General features: G+C 42.1%; 1 protein-coding gene across 1 annotated transcript; it reads right to left on the reverse strand.

Moving 5' to 3' along the window:
- Nucleotides 1-309: 309 nt before the first annotated feature.
- On the reverse strand, nt 310-13,021 carry ATP5PO (ATP synthase peripheral stalk subunit OSCP). The gene is made up of 7 exons (XM_042460083.1): nt 12,939-13,021; nt 10,058-10,108; nt 8,809-8,919; nt 6,597-6,726; nt 6,293-6,405; nt 1,140-1,226; nt 310-496 (listed from the first exon to the last, which is right to left on the reverse strand). Exons 1-7 carry the CDS (start codon nt 12,966-12,968, stop codon nt 383-385), a joined length of 636 nt encoding a protein of 211 aa, XP_042316017.1. The 5' UTR covers nt 12,969-13,021; the 3' UTR covers nt 310-382.
- Nucleotides 13,022-18,959: the final 5,938 nt, after the last annotated feature.

Raw genomic sequence — 18,959 nt, forward strand, 5'->3', positions numbered from 1 at the left:
AACACACTGCAGAAATCATCCAGTTTGAGACTGCTTTAACTGCCCTGGCTCAATGCTAGGGAATTCTGGGAACTGTAGTTCTGTGAGACATTTAGCCTTCTCTGTCAGAGCTCTGGTGCCACAGTAAACTGCAATTCCCAGGATTTACCCTAGCGTTGAGCCAGGGCAGTTAAAGTGGTCTCCAACTGGATTATTTATGCAGGGTGCATTAGACAAAAGCCAAATGTAGCTAAACACATCTTACCAAAATCAAGGGTAATCAAAATAGATCAATTTCTAGGTGCAAAATCAAAGTAACATCACCATCAGTTCAAGAAGAATTTTTATTACTGGCATAATAGAGCTAAATAGGTTTTCACTGGAAAAAATTGCTGAATGATCACTAGATAGTCTCTTTCATTATTTTGCTCAGCTTCTGAATCTTGGTCTTTGTAGACATGTCAATGTATTTATCACCAATGCTGACAACCATTCCTCCCAAGATGGATGGATCAGTCTAGAAAAAATGGACAACAGTCCTTATTATACCAGTTACAGGAACAATTGATTCTCTATATATTATAACAGTGAAGCTCATTAAACTAGAACATTTGCATCTGAATGCTGAAAAACAATCCTATCAGATAGAATTAATTACATGTATACAAAACAAACTTATTTCTACAGAACCATTTTTGTAGGTTTGTTTTGTTCTGGAGCATTCATTGAAACAAAATTACTTTACTATGCCAGGAAAAAGTTCCTGTTCCTACTGATGGCTCTGTTTCAGTTATAAAATACTTTCCAGACATCTGAAGGAATAAGAGAATTAGAATCTAGAATGTGTCAGCAGGCAGAAAGTTTATCTCCTCATTTTTTTTCTCTTATCTGTCACTCGGGTATAAAGGCTTCACTGTAATTCTTCTTTTTGTTATCACTCTGTCCCCACAGCTAAGGATGAGACTAGAAAATTATTCAGTGTGGGCTGCAAATTTTTGAATGTTTTGCCATGAGAAGACAGCATGCGAGATGGAAAAATTCCAGTGTAAAATGATGAAGTGCCTCTTTTTCCTGCTTTATTTTTGTGTTATTTTATTTATTTATTTTTGATTTTTAGAAAGCTTCTGCTTTCTAGACAATACATACAACTGTACCCTTACCTTTGTTTCCAGTTTCAGTACTTCTCCTTTAGCTAGAAAGCCATTCAGAGTTGTTTTCAACTCAGTAAGACTAGCTTCATCCAAGGCCTAAAATATTAAGGTAAAAATAGAAAAGATTTTAAAGGTCAAATAACAATAATGTAACAGTGAAATATTCAATCCCCAAATTTACTGCCCATCTGGGATGGAAATGTGGTATCTTTCAACACAGAGTGTTGACTACCTTACTTAATTGCTGTTTCAGTAGCATACAGTCGACCCTTCTTATATACTGATTTTTTATACACGGATTCAAGCATCCATGGTTTGAAAATGTTAAAAAAAGATTAAATTTCAAATATCAAACCTTGATTTTCCATTTTTTAATAAGGGACACCATTTTGCTATGTCATTATATTTAATGGGACTTGAGCATCCATGGATTTTGTTATCCATGGGGGATCTTGTAACCAAACCCCAGCGTATAACAAGGGTCCACTGTATATTAAAATTAAAATTCACCACTTAGTAGATTGAATATGTGCAAGCAATTTAATCTCTACCATTTCCTAAGTGAAAATAAGTTTTGAGATCCACAAGACAGTGACAACCATGTTCTCAAGATGACATCTGGCCCAAGAGCAAAACCTACCAACCATAATTTTTTGAAATATAGCTATGTTAGTCTGTAGAATCCACATAGTTTTTCTTTCCAGTTACTATGACTATGCTGTAGCCTAAAAAAACTCTTCAGAAACCCCCTGTTACAAGGAAGGATAAGATAACCTTTTACTCCCTTTTTCTACTACAACTCCCACTACAGAGAACAAGAGCAGAAAGAGCCTTTCCTGCCACGCCCCCTTTGCCTCCCACCGGACCACCGCTGCCAGAGCCGCGTTTCTGCCGGGCGTTTCTGCCGGGCGGCCTTCTCCCGGGGCATCTGCGCACCGCCCCGGGGGAGCCGCCCACGGACTGGAGAGAGGACAGCAGCAGGACTGTTTGTTTTATCTTGGCGTCTCTCGCGGCAACCAGAGAGAGGTCACTTTAAGGGACACCTGGGGGGAAGGCAAGGAAGAGGCGCACCGGTGAGAGCAGTGCGCATAAAAGCCGGGAGACCGGGCCTTTCCTGCCACGCCCTCTTTGCCTCCCACCGGACCACCGCTGCCAGAGCCGCGTTTCTGCCGGGCGGCCTTCTCCTGGGGTGTCGGAGGTGCGCATCTGCGCACCGCCCCAGGGGAGCCGCCCATGGACTGGAGAGAGGACTCCATCTGCGCAGCTGCGCAATTGCACATTTTTAGCAGCAATTTGAGGGCAAGGGAGCTGTCACTTTGCTGAATGGGAGAGAGAATGACCGAAGTGTCTTCTCTTTACCCTTATTATGGTGTTACAGGGGGAGGGGGGATACGGACTAGGGGAATGTTTTGGCTGGGGAGGTAGGGGGTAACTCTCAATGCTTGGATGGGGCTCCTATCGAGGTAGTGTGGGGCATGGGGAGGTATGGCGGTAGGAGAGTGGGCCAGCGTTACAGGGGAAGGCGTGATCGATGTGTAATATCTATCACGCCTTCCTGCCCCCCTCCTAACCAAAGAGACCTGAGGGTCGCTCCAACCGTACCACAAACCCTGACTCTGCTCCTGTGCAATGCCAGGTCTATTAACGACAAAGCCCATATAATACATGATTTGCTCGAGGAGAACAACTGTGACCTGGCTTGCATTACTGAGACCTGGCTTGGGCCTGAGGGAGAAGCTGTATGGGCTCAGGCCCTACCTACCGGGTACTCAGTGAAGGACCAGACCAGGTTAGGTAGGCGGGGAGGGGGTGTGGCCTTGGTGCATAAAAACACCTTGTCTCTAACCAGGAACCATGTGCGTCAAACTTCCTATATCGAGTGTATATACTTGACCCTGAAGGCCAGAGACAGTCTAGGGATTCTGTTGGCGTATCGACCACCCCGTGCGCTAACAGACTCCCTTAACGAGCTGACACGGCTGGTCTCGGAGCTGATGCTGGAGTCCCCCAGGCTTTTAGTCCTGGGAGACTTCAACATCCCCTTCGCGGCCAGCTATGTTCCATCTGGTGCGGCTCGGGAATTCATGGAGACCATGACAGCCATGGGCCTGTCACAACTGGTCTCAGGGCCTACGCATTCTGCGGGTAATACACTCGATTTGGTCTTTTGTACGGACACGGAAGTTCCATGGGCGGAAATATCAAACATTTCCCCCTTGTCATGGACGGACCATTTCCTGGTGGAGGCAAAAATCAAGGCTTCTACCCAGATCCTCCCCGGGGGTGGTGGACCTATTAGAATGGTCCACCCTCGAAGGTTGATGGAACCCAAAAGGTTCCAAGAAGCCCTAGAGGGATATACGGTTGGAGTTGACGGCGACTCTGTTGATGCCCTAGTTGGTATTTGGGATACCAACCTTTCGAGGGCTATACACAGTATCGCTCCCAAGCGCCCTCTCAGACCTGCTTCCAACAGAAAGCCCTGGTATACTGAAGATCTCCGGGCTAGGAAGCGGGTTCTGCGACGGCTAGAGCACTACTGGAGGAAGCACCAGCACTTATCTGACAAGACTCTCCTAGACCACCTTTTGGAGGACTATGGAGAGGCGATACGGGCAGCTAAGAATTCGTTCTATGGTGCGCGTATCGCGTCCGCGGAGTCGTGTCCGGCAGAGTTGTTCAGGGTTGTGAGGGAGCTAACTCAGCTCCCTCCTGCCCCGAACCAGATCCTTGAACCTTCTAAGGCCTGCTGTGACAGATTTAACAACTTCTTCGCGGATAAAATCTCTCAGATAAGTGAAGGTCTAGATGCCAGTATGAAAGCAGAGACCAGAATAGAGGTATCCAGAGCCTCCGTGGACTTGGTTAGACTGGATCACTTTGAGCCTGTGAGTACCGAGGATGTGGACAAGATCCTTAGGAGTGTTAGGAAGACGACCTGCTCTCTCGATCCCTGTCCCTCATGGCTGGCGGCTCAGGGGGGACCGGTTGTAACTCAAATGTTACACCGGATTATTAATACATCTTTCAGGGAGGGGCAATTTCCATCAAAATTAAAATTGGCCACAGTAAAACCACTATTAAAAAAGCCCTCCCTGGACCCCCTGATGTACAATAATTATCGGCCTGTATCGCTGCTGCCATTTTTGGGGAAGGTGATCGAGAGGGCGGCTGCACTCCAGCTCCAATCGATCCTGGATGAAGCGGATTATCTGGACCCATTTCAAACTGGCTTTCGGGCGGGTTACGGGGTTGAGACTGCCATGGTCGCCTTGGTCGATGACCTCCGTCTGAGCATCGACAGGGGAAGCGTGTCCCTGTTGGTGCTCTTGGATATCTCAGTGGCTTTCGATACCATAGACCATGGTATCCTTCTGGAGCGCCTGGCAGAGGTGGGAATCGGGGGCACTGCGCTCCAGTGGTTCCATTCCTACCTCACCAGGAGGTTCCAGATGGTGCAGCTGGGAGACGTGTGCTCCGATGAGAGACCCCTAACATCCGGGGTCCCTCAAGGAGCCATTTTGTCTCCCACGCTTTTTAACATCTACATGAAACCGCTGGGAGAGATCATCCGGAGACATGGGGCGCGGGGTTATCAGTACGCTGATGACACCCAAATAATTTTCTCTATGTCTCCGACTGATGCAGTGACCGGGGATGGCATCTCTCCTCTCGTGGCCTGTCTGGAGTCGGTAATGGGCTGGATGAGGGAAAACAGGCTCAGTTTGAATCCAGAGAAAACGGAGGTACTTGTGATAGGCTCCCCTGGCCCAGGGATGGCGGTGGTTCCACCTGTCCTGAACGGGGTCACGCTTCCCGTGAAGGACTCCGTACGCAGTTTGGGGGTGCTCTTTGACTCGTCGCTCCACCTTACACCTCAGGTGGATGCGACGGTCAGGAGCACCTGTTATCAGCTTCAGCTGATACGCCAGCTGCGTCCCTACCTGGACCGGGGGGACCTAGAAACAGTAGTACATGCTCTGGTAACCTCTCGGTTGGACTTCTGCAATGCTCTCTACATGGGGCAACCCTTGTACCATACCCGGATGCTGCAATTAGTGCAGAACATGGCAGCAAGGCTGGTCACTAACACACCTAGGACCAGCCATATAACACCGGTCTTAAAAGACCTACACTGGCTGCCTATTCGCTTCCGGGCGCAATACAAGGTGTTGGTTATGACCTATAAAGCCCTAAATGGCTTTGGCCCAGAGTACTTGAAGGACCGCCTCTCTCTGTACAATCCGCCCCGCACACTCAGATCTAGTAGGCAGCAGTTACTGAAAGTTCCAGAGGTTAGATTGCAGAAGACCACCAGAAGGGCCTTTTCGACCTCGGCCCCCATCCTCTGGAACACACTGCCTACTGAGCTCCGTTCGGCAACCTCCCTGGCCCAGTTTAAAAAGGAGCTAAAGACGTTCTTATTCAGACAGGCTTATCCCTAGGCCTGTCTGAGAGCTCCTTTGTAAAAAAAACCCCTCTGTGAAGATCTGTGAATTCCCCCTCTCCTGATTCCCCTGTTAGCCATTATTGAGACATCTAGATCTGGCACAGTTTATGTAATTGTATTGATGGTTTTAAATTGTTGACTGTATTATTGTTTTTAACTGTATGGATATATGTTGGAAACCGCCCTGATGCTTGCGAAGGGCGGTATATAAATAAAGATTTTATTTATTTATTTATTATTATGTTCTCTCCAAGTTTTTATCTGAAAACTATAGCTAGGATTTGTTGACCTGTAGAAAATCTAAAATGTTAACTGAAATTTAAAGCCTTGAAAGAATGCTCAAAATAGGAATTTATTCATGAATGCATCAGAGTATCATGCAGAGCCACAGTATTATATTACTATAAAAGAAGCAAGGTTTGTCATGTCTCAAAGTTATGAACACTGTCCTGCTTAAAATTAAGAGAGGAAAAGTAAACAGGAAAAATAATATATTTACAGACTGTTTCTAGAGATAAACTTAAGAATGTTTGACTAGGCCAGACAATAAATGCAAAAACTTGTTTTAATGTGAGTGCTGCAAATAAAATAACCCATTATACTTATTTTACATGCTAGTAAACCATTAATTTTGCAGCTGTAATGTACATTTCCTTTATTCACTACAGTAATACTTAAGAAGAGTCTTACAGCTTACATGTTATTGACTTACCTGAGCAGTAGTTACAGAGCATAACACTTCTCCACGATGTGCACTCATAATCTTACCAAATGCAGAAATTACACCTGGAGTGTAACTCAGGCGACCATTTTCAGCAAGCACATCTCAAAAAAGCAAGAAATGGAAGTGTTAATAGTTGAATTCATTCAAACTTCTAAAAATGTAATGGAAGACTGACAATTTGTTGAGAAAAGTGCCTTCCAATTTACAGTATCCAAGATTACTGTCTATTATTCAACAAACACTTTCAAAGCCCAATCCTACTACTGGGTTCATCAACTGACAGATTACTTACTGAAAAAATTGACAGTGATAGGAGATAGCTTCTCTTTAAGCAGAACGTCATTCACAGTTTTTTGCTTTACTGTACCCTTTACATGAGGATTCATAACAACAGCAGATAATTTAGGGTCCTTGATTAGTGTCTGGAATTACAACAAAGGTACAAAAGTATCACTTGATCAAAATCTGCTTCTCATCAGTTCAGTCACTATGAAATAACTTGTTCTATCAATACAAAGAAATTTAGTATGTGCTTTTAACTAAATTACAGACACTCACTAATGTACTACAACACTAAGAAGATTTCACATGGGACTAGTTCTAATGACATATGGCTTCACAAAAATACCTCACAAAATATTGATATCCAGAGCATTAACAGCAAAATCCTATGCACATTTACTCAGATGTAAGCCAGACCTGCATTTTGACTATTTTCATAAAAATGTATTATGACTGCTGGACAAGTTAGCTGCACAAATTCAGTATTGTTAATGCAACTGAAAAGGACTTCATGGGATAAATACACTACTAGAGTGATCTTAACAGCCTGTTTTTAATCCATAACAGAACAATTTACTGAAGAACTGAAATTATATTATTTTCAGAAGATGCATGGAAACTCATTTTAAAAAAACAAGATTTCAGTTTACTAAAGACTTGCTTCATTCTGGCCATCTTAACCCTCTTAAGTGCCTATAACCATTTTAATGCACAAAGGAGTCTATAAAAGTGTAAACCTAAAGCAACTTATTCTGCCCTCAATTAATAATGGGAAAATAAAGAACGGCAATGCTCTTTGAAGCAATAATATGCTACATTTAGAGCAGCTACAATCCATAAACATGTAATGACACCCAAGCCTGCAAATTCTTCTGTCAAGGCTAAAGATAAAAACATTCCTATGCTACAACACTTTATCTCAATACAAGATTTCACGAGAAGCTTGTTTTCAATTTCTCTTGTAATTAACTGCCTGCCCATTTCAAATTTTAACTGTGTTCCTTACAGTTATCATTTTTATCAGGTATGGGTAGGGGGGTCACATTGGCCCCAGGATGGCCAACATCACTGTTGCATCCCTTGAAAAAATTAAAAAAGATCAAATTTTGCCCTCAAAATATCCCTGAATGCCTTCCAGGGAGTGTAGGATGCCATGTTTTTGCCCCCACCTCAGGCCATTTTAGGCCCAGGAGATGCTTTTTATAAACAGTAAGTAACCCAGAATTCACTTCCCATTTTAGAAAAAGGCCTCTTCTGGGCCTAAAATAGCAAAAAGAGGCAAAAATGTGGCAAAACTACCCCCGTGCTGTGGTGGAAATTCCTTTTTGAAATATAAAAACTATAGAAAGATGGAGTCACTTTTGTCAGCCAGAGAGATAGTTTTGAAATAAAGGCTTGGAGTTTAGGGAAAACTAGAGCAAAGGAATAGTGAGTGCATCTTGACCTGAATGGAAGCTGGCACCAGTAGAAAGACATAACATAAACTACTGAGATAAGGACATCCAGAAGCAAGGTTAGAAGGAAGGCTACAGGAGGGGGTAAGGAGTGATGATGCAGTTTTAATGTATGCATGTATTTCTGTTCTGATTGTAAGAATTCTATATGTTTAAATTGTAATTAGCCAATCAGGTGTATTGAAGAAGCCTCTTTGTCTTGAATAATATAAAAAGAGCCATTTTGTCTTGTTCGGGGTTCTCAGCTTTTGGAACTTGAATTCCACTGAGTTCAATGTTTTCCTTTGTCGACAACTGGAAATAAACTTATGGATTTTCAATTATTAGGTCCTCTTGTGAATTCCTTGATCTGCCAAACCTAGAAATCTAAGATTCCTGAAATTTCTGTTACAGTGCCTCATCGTGGATGGCTGGAGTCATTGGGGCAAAATAAATAAACACTGGGAGGCCCGGGAGGCTGTATGTAGCTTGTAGGTCACCCTTTGTCCATCCTTGCTTTCACATGATTAATCTTTCTCAACCACAACAGGGCTTTTCTACCTGAAAAAAAGTGGAATTAAAACTTACTGTTTTTATTTCTTACAAAACACATTTAAATCCAACTTTTCTTGTTCTATAATAAACCATAGGTATTAAGAAATTATTTTGCCTCAATTCAGAAGAGAAGAGCACGAGAGAGAAAAAATGTTCTCCAAATATTATTCATGAACTGACACCAGCAAAGTCAGTGAAAGAGGTATGCAATAGGTTGATTCAAAATCTTATTACCAACACTCGAGCCAGCTCTTTTTCTACATTTTCCAACTTCTTCTGCTTAGAAGCAGCTGAGTAAAGCGCGGTGGCATATCGACCTTCCAGTCCATACACTTGAATTGGGGGCTGCACAGAAAAACAGAACCAAAAGCTACCAACATTAATACACAAAGCAACAGTGATACTGGACAATTTACAAAAACTACCCAAGAACACGTCAATCTAAGGAATCCAACTAAATCCAATAAGAGAATGTTTAAATCATAAACCCCTGTAACAAAATCTTGCAGTATTCTCCTGGGATGCATGCACCTATGTCAGAATTGCTGTTGATTTAAAACTGAAGTAGGTTTTTTGTTGTTGTTGTGGAGAGAACACAGGTGAAGGCTGTATCACCCAAGGGGAAGTGCTTGATTCTGGTTCCCCGAGGAAAACTACAACTCCTGCCACATTTCTTTGACCAATTGTTATACTGTCTTCTTAGCCACTCATTCAGGGCTCTCTCTTTGCTTCATTGTCATCACCTTTGCTCTGGAATTCTGCTGTTTTTCCCCATCTACTTTATATGCATTTGAATACTGCTTATTAGTGAACTAGCACTCTTTAATCAGTTTACAAAGTGAAAGCCAATTGCTCCCAACAAGCTCGGTACTCATTTTACTGACCTACGAAAGGATGGAAGGCTGAGTTGACCTTAGAGCCCCCCAGGATCAAACTTACAACATTGTGGCTGCAGGACTGGCATTTAACCACTGCGCCACCAGGGAAGAAATACTTTCTATTTCCTCTCCAAGTTTGTCTGTCCCCATCTCCTTCATTTCTCCCTCCTCATCCAGCCAATTTTATTCCACACTCCCTCAGTTCTAACAGCAGACATGCTCGATCTTTACTGGACTGTGTGCATGTTGGAAGGGAGGTCCCCTTAGATTAGTTTTTTGGTAAAACCAAAAGAAAATTCAACAGAATTTTCATAACCTCTGAACATTTACTTGGTAAGACAATGGATCTTTTCAGTAAATCTGCATACCTCTGCCCTGTAAATTATTAAAATGTGTTACCTAATTTAGCAGTTTCAAACATAGCATCTAAAATATATCAAGTAAAATTAAATTCAGTTCTGATTACAGCACAATCCTTTAAAGTTGTATTCAAAAATAAGTTCCACCGAACCGAAAGAAGCTTATTCCAAGGTGACTTTATGAACGCAGCCTTAAAAGCCTTGGTGCAAGTTAGCAGCATGATTTCAAATTTTGATCAAACTTACCTGCACCAGTTTTGAAGCTGGCCTAACCAGAGAGGTACTGAAGTGGCGTACCTACAAAAAGACATTTATAATTTGAATTCTCTTTTTAAAAAAAAAACAGGAAAAATACATGTTGTAACATAAAGCAAATACGAGAGGATGACTAGCAAATCAGTTCTAAAACTTGTGTCTAACCACAGACTTCTACTGAAAACAGATTCTTAAGTTTAATTTTTAAATCCTACTATTTTCAACAGATGTCAGTACAATTAATTAACCAGCATCCCAAGAAACAACACTACACAGAAAGATGAGTTTTGATGTCGGCAACACAATTCCAAAACTCCCTCTGTATGAGGAGCCTTCAAACTCACTTGTATAAGTGTTATTTTATGCATTTTTTAAATTTAGTGCACACCACCATGGGACCTTGGAGCTAAGAAGGACAAAAACCTGACCAAAACAGCTCCACAATTATCATGTTGGTCATGGCAGAAAGAACATACAGAGGCAAATACTGTACAATGTCATACTACGTGGGCATCCAGAACACATGGACAACAAAGCTATCTAAAGATAATGCAGATAATGTGAACTCTGCCACCTTAAGCAACATGCCACCTGATACTGAGAAATACTCCAGCAGTTGTTACTGGGAAGTTAATAGGCAGCTGTCACCAACTGGCCTTTTCTACAGCAAGTAAACAAAACAATGCCGTGGAACAAATAGAAAGCTTGATTCTTTTTGGTTTTAAAGGGAAAAAATTATTATTTTTGTCTTTTTAAACTAGGTGGGCAAAATGCAGTGTTGCAGCCATTTGCTACCTCCAAGCCTCTGTTGGTTCCCAACAACCCCCTTTTTCTTGCCAGAATAGTGAACTGCCTCTCCTGGAATTCTTCTGGACCAGCCATACACATTTTAAGCAGGCTACAAAGCCCCCCTGAACTGTTTAACATAAAAAGGGTGTTTTTGTTCCAAAATTAGATACATTGTTTGCATTGCTGGCAATCTATGCAGCCCCTAGAGAAGTCTGGGGCAAAAAACTGGCTACTGGACCATGTTTTTTTTAAGCAGACCATCAACATTCCTCTATTTGACCATCAAGGTACCTATGATACATTATATGTATGCATATGTGTTGTTGTACATAGAATGACAGAGTTGGAAGAGACCACAAGGGCCATCCAGTCCAACCCCATTCTGCCATGCAGGAAATCCAAATCAAAGCATCCCCAACAGATGGCCATCTAGCCTCTGTTTAAAGACCTCCAAGGAAGGAGACTCCACTACACTCCAAGGGAGTTTGTTCCACTGTCAAACAGCCCTGACTGTCAGGACATTCCTCCTAATGTTCAGGTGGAATAACTTTTCCTGTAGTTTGAATCCACTGCTCTGCATCCTGTTCTTTGGAGCAACAGAAAACAACCTTGCCCCCTCCTCAGTATGACACTAGTGCTTAAACAGGGCTATCATATCACCAATTAATCATCTCTTCTCCAGGCCAAATATACCCAGCTCCTTAAGTCTCTTCTCATAGGGCATAGTTCCCAGACCTGTCCCCATTTTGGTGGCCCTCCTTTGGACACGCTCCAGCTCTTACTGTCAGGAAGTTCTTCCTAATATTGAAGTGGAATCTCTTTTCCTGTACTGTAGTTTGAATCCACTGCTCCAGGTCCTAATCTCTGGAGCAGCAGAAAACAAGCCTCGATATGGAGCACTCCTTCAAATACTTAAAACAGGGCTATCGTATCACCTCTGAAGCGTATCTTCTCCAGGCTAAACTAGTTGTCTGCCTTCAGGTCATTTCTGACTTATGGCAACCCTTTCATTGGGACTTTTTTTTTTAGTATGTGCGCAAAGTTTCTTCAGAGGAGGGTTGCTTTTACTCTCCTCCCAGGTTGAGAGAGTGTGACTCGCCCAGGGTCTGCCAGTGGGTTTCATGACTAAACCGGGATTTGAACCCTGGCCTCCTGGAGTCTTAGTCCAGGGCTCAAACCACTACATCACATTTGCCCAATACACACCCCACATAAGACAAGCATTCCCAGTCACCAGGGCAGATGAAACCTGTACCCACGTGCCTAGGGTTAGGGGCACAAGACCCCCATGAATATGGGGGAAATGCAAATAACAAAAACACCATGTTTTTACCTAAGAGGACACCTCTCTAGGAATCTCTGGGTCCTCCAGAGCAACTCTGTGGTCAACGTCCAACAGACACTGACCATAGGACTGAGCCGGAGGAGTTACAAATGCCTAGTAGAGCATTCACTCTAGGAATCTCTAGGTCTTTCAATGGGATCTTTGGTTAAAGCTGACCATAGAGTTGCACTGGAGGAGGACCTAGATATTCCTAGAGAGAACGTATTAATCAAATTCGTGAATAATCAAGGCCACAAATATGGAGGGATGAGTGTATTTACATGTCCAACCCCATCTGTGCTGCAGAAACAAACCAGGTTGATATCGCTATAACTGCCAGGGCTCAGGACTATGGAATCCTGGGATTTGCAGTTGACTCTCTGACAAGGAAGGCTAAATGTCTTCCCCCCAAAAACTACAAATCCTTCCACCTTCAGAAGGAACAAAAGACAAGGGCTTGTTGCCAGAAGGCAATATGACAGTGGTTCTCGACCTTTGAGAAAACCCTCTAGATTTTTTTGAGACTTCAACTCCCAGAATTCCTGAACGATGAATATACTGACTGGGACTTCTGGGAGTTGAAGTCCAAAGGTTGAGAACCATATACATCCTGCCAGGCATACATGTGCTCTTTAATTCTGAGCTCCCAGACGCCTTTCCGCCCCAGAAGCCCCGCAGAGATCTACCAAGACTCAGAAACCGAAGAGAGACCTGCAAGAAAAGCTCTCCCAAAATGGGTTCACTGAGTCTCCTTCTCACCTTCCCAATCAGCCCCGCAGCAGCCGCCATTTTGTTCTCCTACTGGTGTAGGTCAAAGAGGCGCATGCGCAGTTCTGCCAACGCGCATGCGCGGCGACGGCGGCTCTGCCCATGGCTTTCTGGGAATCGTAGTTTTCCCTCAGCGACAGTAATTTCTACAGTGTAGGCCCAGCGGCCTTACACTGTGAAAATAACCCGCTTTGACACCGATTTAACTGCTATAACCCCATTCTAGGGAATCCAGGGCTTGGTAGTTTTACAAAACCTTCAGGCTTCTCTGCCCAAGCTTTAACTAGCCAATGGCTCCAATGCTAGGGGTTTCTGGGGAGTGTAGTTTTGTGAGACATTTATTAGCCTTCTCTGACTTTGTTTACATTAAGCTACATTTGGCTTAATAATAATAATAATAATGTTTTATTTATATGCTGCCTTTTCTGTAGGATCAAGGTGGCTTTGGTCCAAAACACACTGCAGAAATAATCAGTTCGAGACCGTTTTAACTGCCCTTTGGCTCAGTGCTAGGGAATCCTGGGAATTGTAGTTTATTGTGACACCAGAGCTCGCTCTCTCTGACAGAAGGCTAAATGTCTCACAACACTATTCCTGCAGGGTGTTTTGGACCTTTGGTCACCCAGATTTTCTGGATGTCAGCTCCCAGGATTCCTGACAGTCTGGGGCTTCTGGGAGTTGAAGTCCCTAAAAAACATTTGGAGGACCACTAATAATAATGAAGTTTGAGAAACACTGGTGTAGATGCATCCTGGAATCTAAAGTTTGTTCTTTCAAGGTTTCCAGGAACAGGGTGACCAGACACCATGTCCTCCTTTTCCAGGACATTGTCCTACATTCCTCCAGGAGGAATTCCAAAATACAGTATCCTCCATTCTGAGCATGGCAAAGAAGCATAGGTTTATATTTCTTCAAGGGGTGTTTTTAACTTTTTTATTGGGTCATCCATTTTTCTTGAATCTCCAACATTTTGCAGAATGCCTCATTCTTCTTTGAGGTTATGACATCTGATCATGCTGTGCAGGGAGGATGATTGATTATTTTGAAGCCATGGGTTCCCCAGGCTCACACAGTGTGTGTGTGTATATATATATATATATATATATATATATATACATATACACACACACACACACATACACACACACTTTTTTCCAGGCAGCATTCTCTGAAGCTGCCAGCCACAGATGTTGGCGAAACGTCAGGAATAAACTCTTCTAGAACATGGCCACATAGCCCGAAAACCCCACAAAAAACTATGGATGCTGGCCATGAAAGCCTTCAACTTAACAATGGCCCTTTAATTGTGACATCGTGTGAAAATGTTAATTGCGACTGCACAGTTTTCATGGGATAATCACTGTTTAAACCCCCAGTTTTCCCAGTGTGATAAAGTCTTCTTATTAGTATGGTTTCAGTTTGTACTAAAAAGATCTCAAATTATCCACCCAAAAACTATCAGCCCCCTTTGTAACTTCTTTGCTTAGATCTTCATCTGTTTCCAAAAAGCCAGGTGTTCCTATTTTCTGCTCCTTTTCATATCACCCATTATGCCCCAAGCCTGTATTTGTAAAAAATAAAATAGAATAGAATTGGATGCCAGTGCCACCTTAAACTTAACACATTTATTATAATGTGAGATTTCATAGATGATAGCTCATTGAAATTAGCTGTACAGTCAGCCCTCCGCATACACAGATTTTTTATCCATGCATTCAGGCATCCATGGCTTCAAAATAATCAAATATATACAGTATATATAAATTCAAAACAGCAAACCACCATTTGACGTAAGGACCACCATTATCCTATCTATTATATTTAAAGGGACTTGAGCATCCACAGATTTTGGTATCCGCTGGGAGTCCTGAAACCAAATCCCAGCAGATACCAAGGGCCCACTGCAAGACCTCACACTGTTGTGGTTGTGTAAAATTGTGCTAGTGATGGATGTGTCTGTTAAACAAAAGGACATGGGATAGAGCTTGTAAAATATACTTTTTTGGGTTACGCCCAACAGAACCCACTGGCTAGGGAATTCTGAGGTTGCATCCGTTCTGCAGAATAATCCGATTTGACATCACTGCTATGGCTCAATGCTACCACCAAACTACAAATCCCAGAATTCCATAGCATTGAGCCAGGGCAGTTAAAATGATGTTAAACTAGATTATATCCGCCTTAAAAGCTGGAGTCCAACAGAAGAATTTTTTCCAAGCTGTGGTACAGGGATGGTGTTATGTGTGTTACTTCAACAACCTCAGTGACGCTCACAGCTCTACTTTCCACTAGTGAATTTGAAATAATTCTGCTCTTTGAGTATTTCACTAACATGCTTGTGGCAGCACAACTGATACAATGTCAGTATTGTAGCAGGGTTTGCCAATTTATTTATTTTATTTTTATTTATTTTATTTCTGTGCTGCCTTTCTGCCAGGAGGAGACACAAGTCCTGATGTTTTATTTGAAATACTTTGGTTGAGTGGACAGATGGAACAGTTAGGATAAAAACAGATTACAAAAGCTTTTTGTTTGTTTGTTTTGTTAATAGAGAAGTAACAGTTTGATTAACTTTTCCCTCCCAGCCTAATGCAGCTGCAGCCTCCTTCTTCCTTAGCTGACTATGCAGGCATGCTAGTCTTTACCATAATCAATGCCTAGCACACATGTATAAGCAACAGGAAAGAGAGAGAGAGGACAAACTATGGGTTGTCTTGTCTTACCTTTGGCTGCTGCTTCCCCCATTTCTTCAACTTGGACAGTACAAATCCTGCTAGACGTGTTGTAAACGCTAGATGATGCTGTTGCTACAGCCTCTTTTGAGGACCACTAGAGAAAATTTGGTGACCAGTATTACTGTAATCCCATAGACTTCAGGCTGAACAATAGCCAGAGCAGTATAAATTAGAGCCATATTCAGCAATCAAACCCATTATGTTTGCACTTTATGAAGGGGGGAAGTAGGGAATTTGAATGGTTTTCCTGTTTCTATAGAACTCAAAGCTAGCTAATTTTTCCAGATTTCAGCTTGGACAGCTTGGGGAGAGAGAAATCTGAGCATGCCAATATAATGATTTGCTGGCCTATGACACCAGGCTGCTCCTACCTCCTTCTGCCTTTTCCCCCCAGCAAGTGTTCAGTTAATTAGCAGGCCAGATCAGGCTCATGTTTATCAGGAAACTGAGCTTCTGGATTGGAAGATTTTCTTTCAGTGCCCTCCAACATTTGCCTAGATTTTGTGTCTTTTGGATTGGCCTGTAGGCTGTACCAGGCACTGTAGGTTATATTTCCAAGAAAGGAATTGGTAAAACCACCTCTGAGTATCCATTGCCTAAGAAAATCCTATGAAATTCTTAGAGTCACCACAAGTTGACAAATGATTTGAAGGCACGTACAATGGTATTGCACAGTATGGATTTTGGAAATTGTTTTACAGCCAGCACAGCTGATCCTGCATTTTGTATTCCTGGTGGTTGTTATACTACAACAGTGCAAGAAACCCATGTTGAATAGATGTGCAGCCATTTTGTGTATTGCTATTCTTACAGTTCTTCTCTAACTAGGTTTTAGCATTAATAGGTTTTAGTGCCTGAGCTCTGGCTCAGATGAAAGATCTACTTTGGCAAAGTACTGAAAAAATAAGGGGGAATTTGAAAAAGGAAAAGAGAGTGGGAAAGATTATAAAAACAGAGATGAGAAGACAATATGATGGCAGGAGAAGATAAAGGAATGGAAAGGAAAAGGATCTTGTGGCTTAAGGAATATCACACTAGTGAAATCCCGCTGAGAAATGGGATTTAAAGTAGATTTAGATTAGAAAAAAACCACAAATGCGGGCAGTTTATCACATAACGTTTTGCCAGACCAGAAATAATGCAAAAATAAAGCAAAGGCAAAAGGGACAAAAATGGCAGTTTTTTACTTTTGGAACTTCCCAAAAGTAAAAAGCTACCATTTTTGTCCCTTTTGCCTTTGCTTTGTTTTCATGTTATTTCTGGTGTGGCGAAACATCATGTGATAAACTTCTTGCATTTGCAGGTTTTACAGAGTTTGCCAGAGTTTGTTACTAGAAAGCCAGAGGGACATGGCACTTTGCAATAAATAAGTGGGTTTTGAATTGCAGTTTGGGCACTCAGTCTCTAAAAGGTTCACCATCACTGGATAACAAGAAATACATGAAGATCTGGAAAGCGGTGGAACTGCTTGGAAGTAAACATTGGGGAAATATGAGAGAATGAACAAAAGAACAAAAGAAAATGAACAAAATAATAAAAAGGATAAAAATATGAAAGGAGTAGAAGAAAAGGAAAAACTTGGACCTGAATCAGTGGGTTCAAACTACAAGAAAAGAGATTCCTCATCAACATTAGGAAGAACTTCCTGATAGTAAAAGCTGTTTGATAGTGTAACACACTCCCTTGGAGAGTGGTAGAGTCTCTTTCTTTGGAGATTTTTAAACAAAGGTTGGATGGCTGTCTGTCGGGGGTATGTTGTGTCTTCCTGCATGGCAGGGGATTGGACTGGATGGCCCTTGCGGTCTCTTTCAACTCTAAAGAGATTATCACACCGGCAAAAAGATGGGAACATAGCTGTATCATGTGATAACATGAAGATTATCACATGATGTTGCTCAATGTTGTGATTATCCCGTGAATAAAGAGGAATTCTAGCACTGCTTTTAATTTAAAGGGATTCTATGTTCAAATGATAGTGGTAGCTATCGTGGGCTATTCTTCCTGATTCCCACAGCCCATTCCCTCTACTGGAGGACAGAATTTATTTATTTATTCATTCATTCATTCATTTCCAGGATTTATATCCTGCCTTTCTCCCACAATGGGATTACTGTCCACAAGCCTGTGCTGCACCCTCTAAAGTAGTCTTCTTCCTTCAGGTCTTAGAAGACACTATCCCATTACCAGTGATGAAGAAAAAAATAACTGTCTGGTCACGTCTAAGTGTGGAATGGTGATGAGGGAAAGACAGCTTGTCCTTTTCCTAAGGCAGGAAAATGTTATGGATTGGCATTTTTTCTAGGAATTGAAAAGCCTCAGCTGTCTAGAGAGTAAGGTTGACAAAGCAGCTATAAGAGAACATGAAACCTCCTTATACTGAAGTATTCAGTATGCTTAGGAACAGAGGAATCTGCCTTATACTGAGTCAGACCATTGGTCCATCTAACCTGTCAGTTGCAATTGGTGTGGCTCTCCAAGGTTTCAGACTCAATTCTTCCTTAGCCCTATTTGGAGATTCCTGGTACTCCCTGGTGGCTCCCATTCAAGTACAAACCAGGTCTGGTCTGGCATAGCTTCTGAAATCAGATGGAATTTATGGTGATACTTGTGGAAGTGTTTCTAATGTGTAGGTTGCATTGCTTATACATGGCTAATGTCTTGGAAATTAGAGCTTGCTTATTAGCCCTGGAGAGAAAGTACAATCAGCCCTCCATATACATGGATCCCCCCCCCCCCGAGATTCAGGCATTCAAAAAATACATAAATTCTTTTAAAAAAACTGAGATATTGTCATTTTATATAAGGAACACTATTTTGCTATCCATTGTATTTAATGGGACTAGAACATCCATGGATTTTGAAATCCACAGGCAGGTCCTGTAATCAAATCCCAGCGAATACCAAGGGACCATTGTATATCTGAAAATATGGCATCTCCTGGATAAATGGTTTCTTCTTTTCACAAAGTAGATCTTAAATTTGAGGACTTCAAATAGACAATAGAGAGAATAGCTGTTGGTCAGCATGCCATGTAGTAAATATAGCATAAAATGAATTACATGGTTTCATCTGCCATATCTCAACAGCGTGTATAAAGCAGAAAGTTAGGATAGCATGGATTTCTTTCAGCCTACACAGAAGCCAAGGGAAACTTGGCTCTGGTTAAATCCAGTAAAATGAAAATTCGGTTCCCCCTCATTTGACCTTAATGCTCTAGAACTTGTAAGGCATAAATATTTTTTAACAAATCTCATAGTCATTTGACTTTGAAAATAAA

This window comes from Sceloporus undulatus, chromosome 3 (genome assembly GCF_019175285.1).
Source record: "Sceloporus undulatus isolate JIND9_A2432 ecotype Alabama chromosome 3, SceUnd_v1.1, whole genome shotgun sequence".
Lineage (NCBI taxonomy): Eukaryota > Metazoa > Chordata > Lepidosauria > Squamata > Phrynosomatidae > Sceloporus > Sceloporus undulatus.

Coding starts and splice junctions, on each gene's coding strand:
- ATP5PO (XM_042460083.1), bottom strand. CDS start 12,968: ATGGCGGCTGCTGCGGGGCTGATTGGGAAG. Junction 6,727..8,808: donor AAGAGCTGGCTCGAGTGTTG/GTAATAAGATTT, acceptor TTGTAATTCCAG/ACACTAATCAAGGACCCTAA. Junction 497..1,139: donor TACTGAAACTGGAAACAAAG/GTAAGGGTACAG, acceptor CATTTTTTCTAG/ACTGATCCATCCATCTTGGG.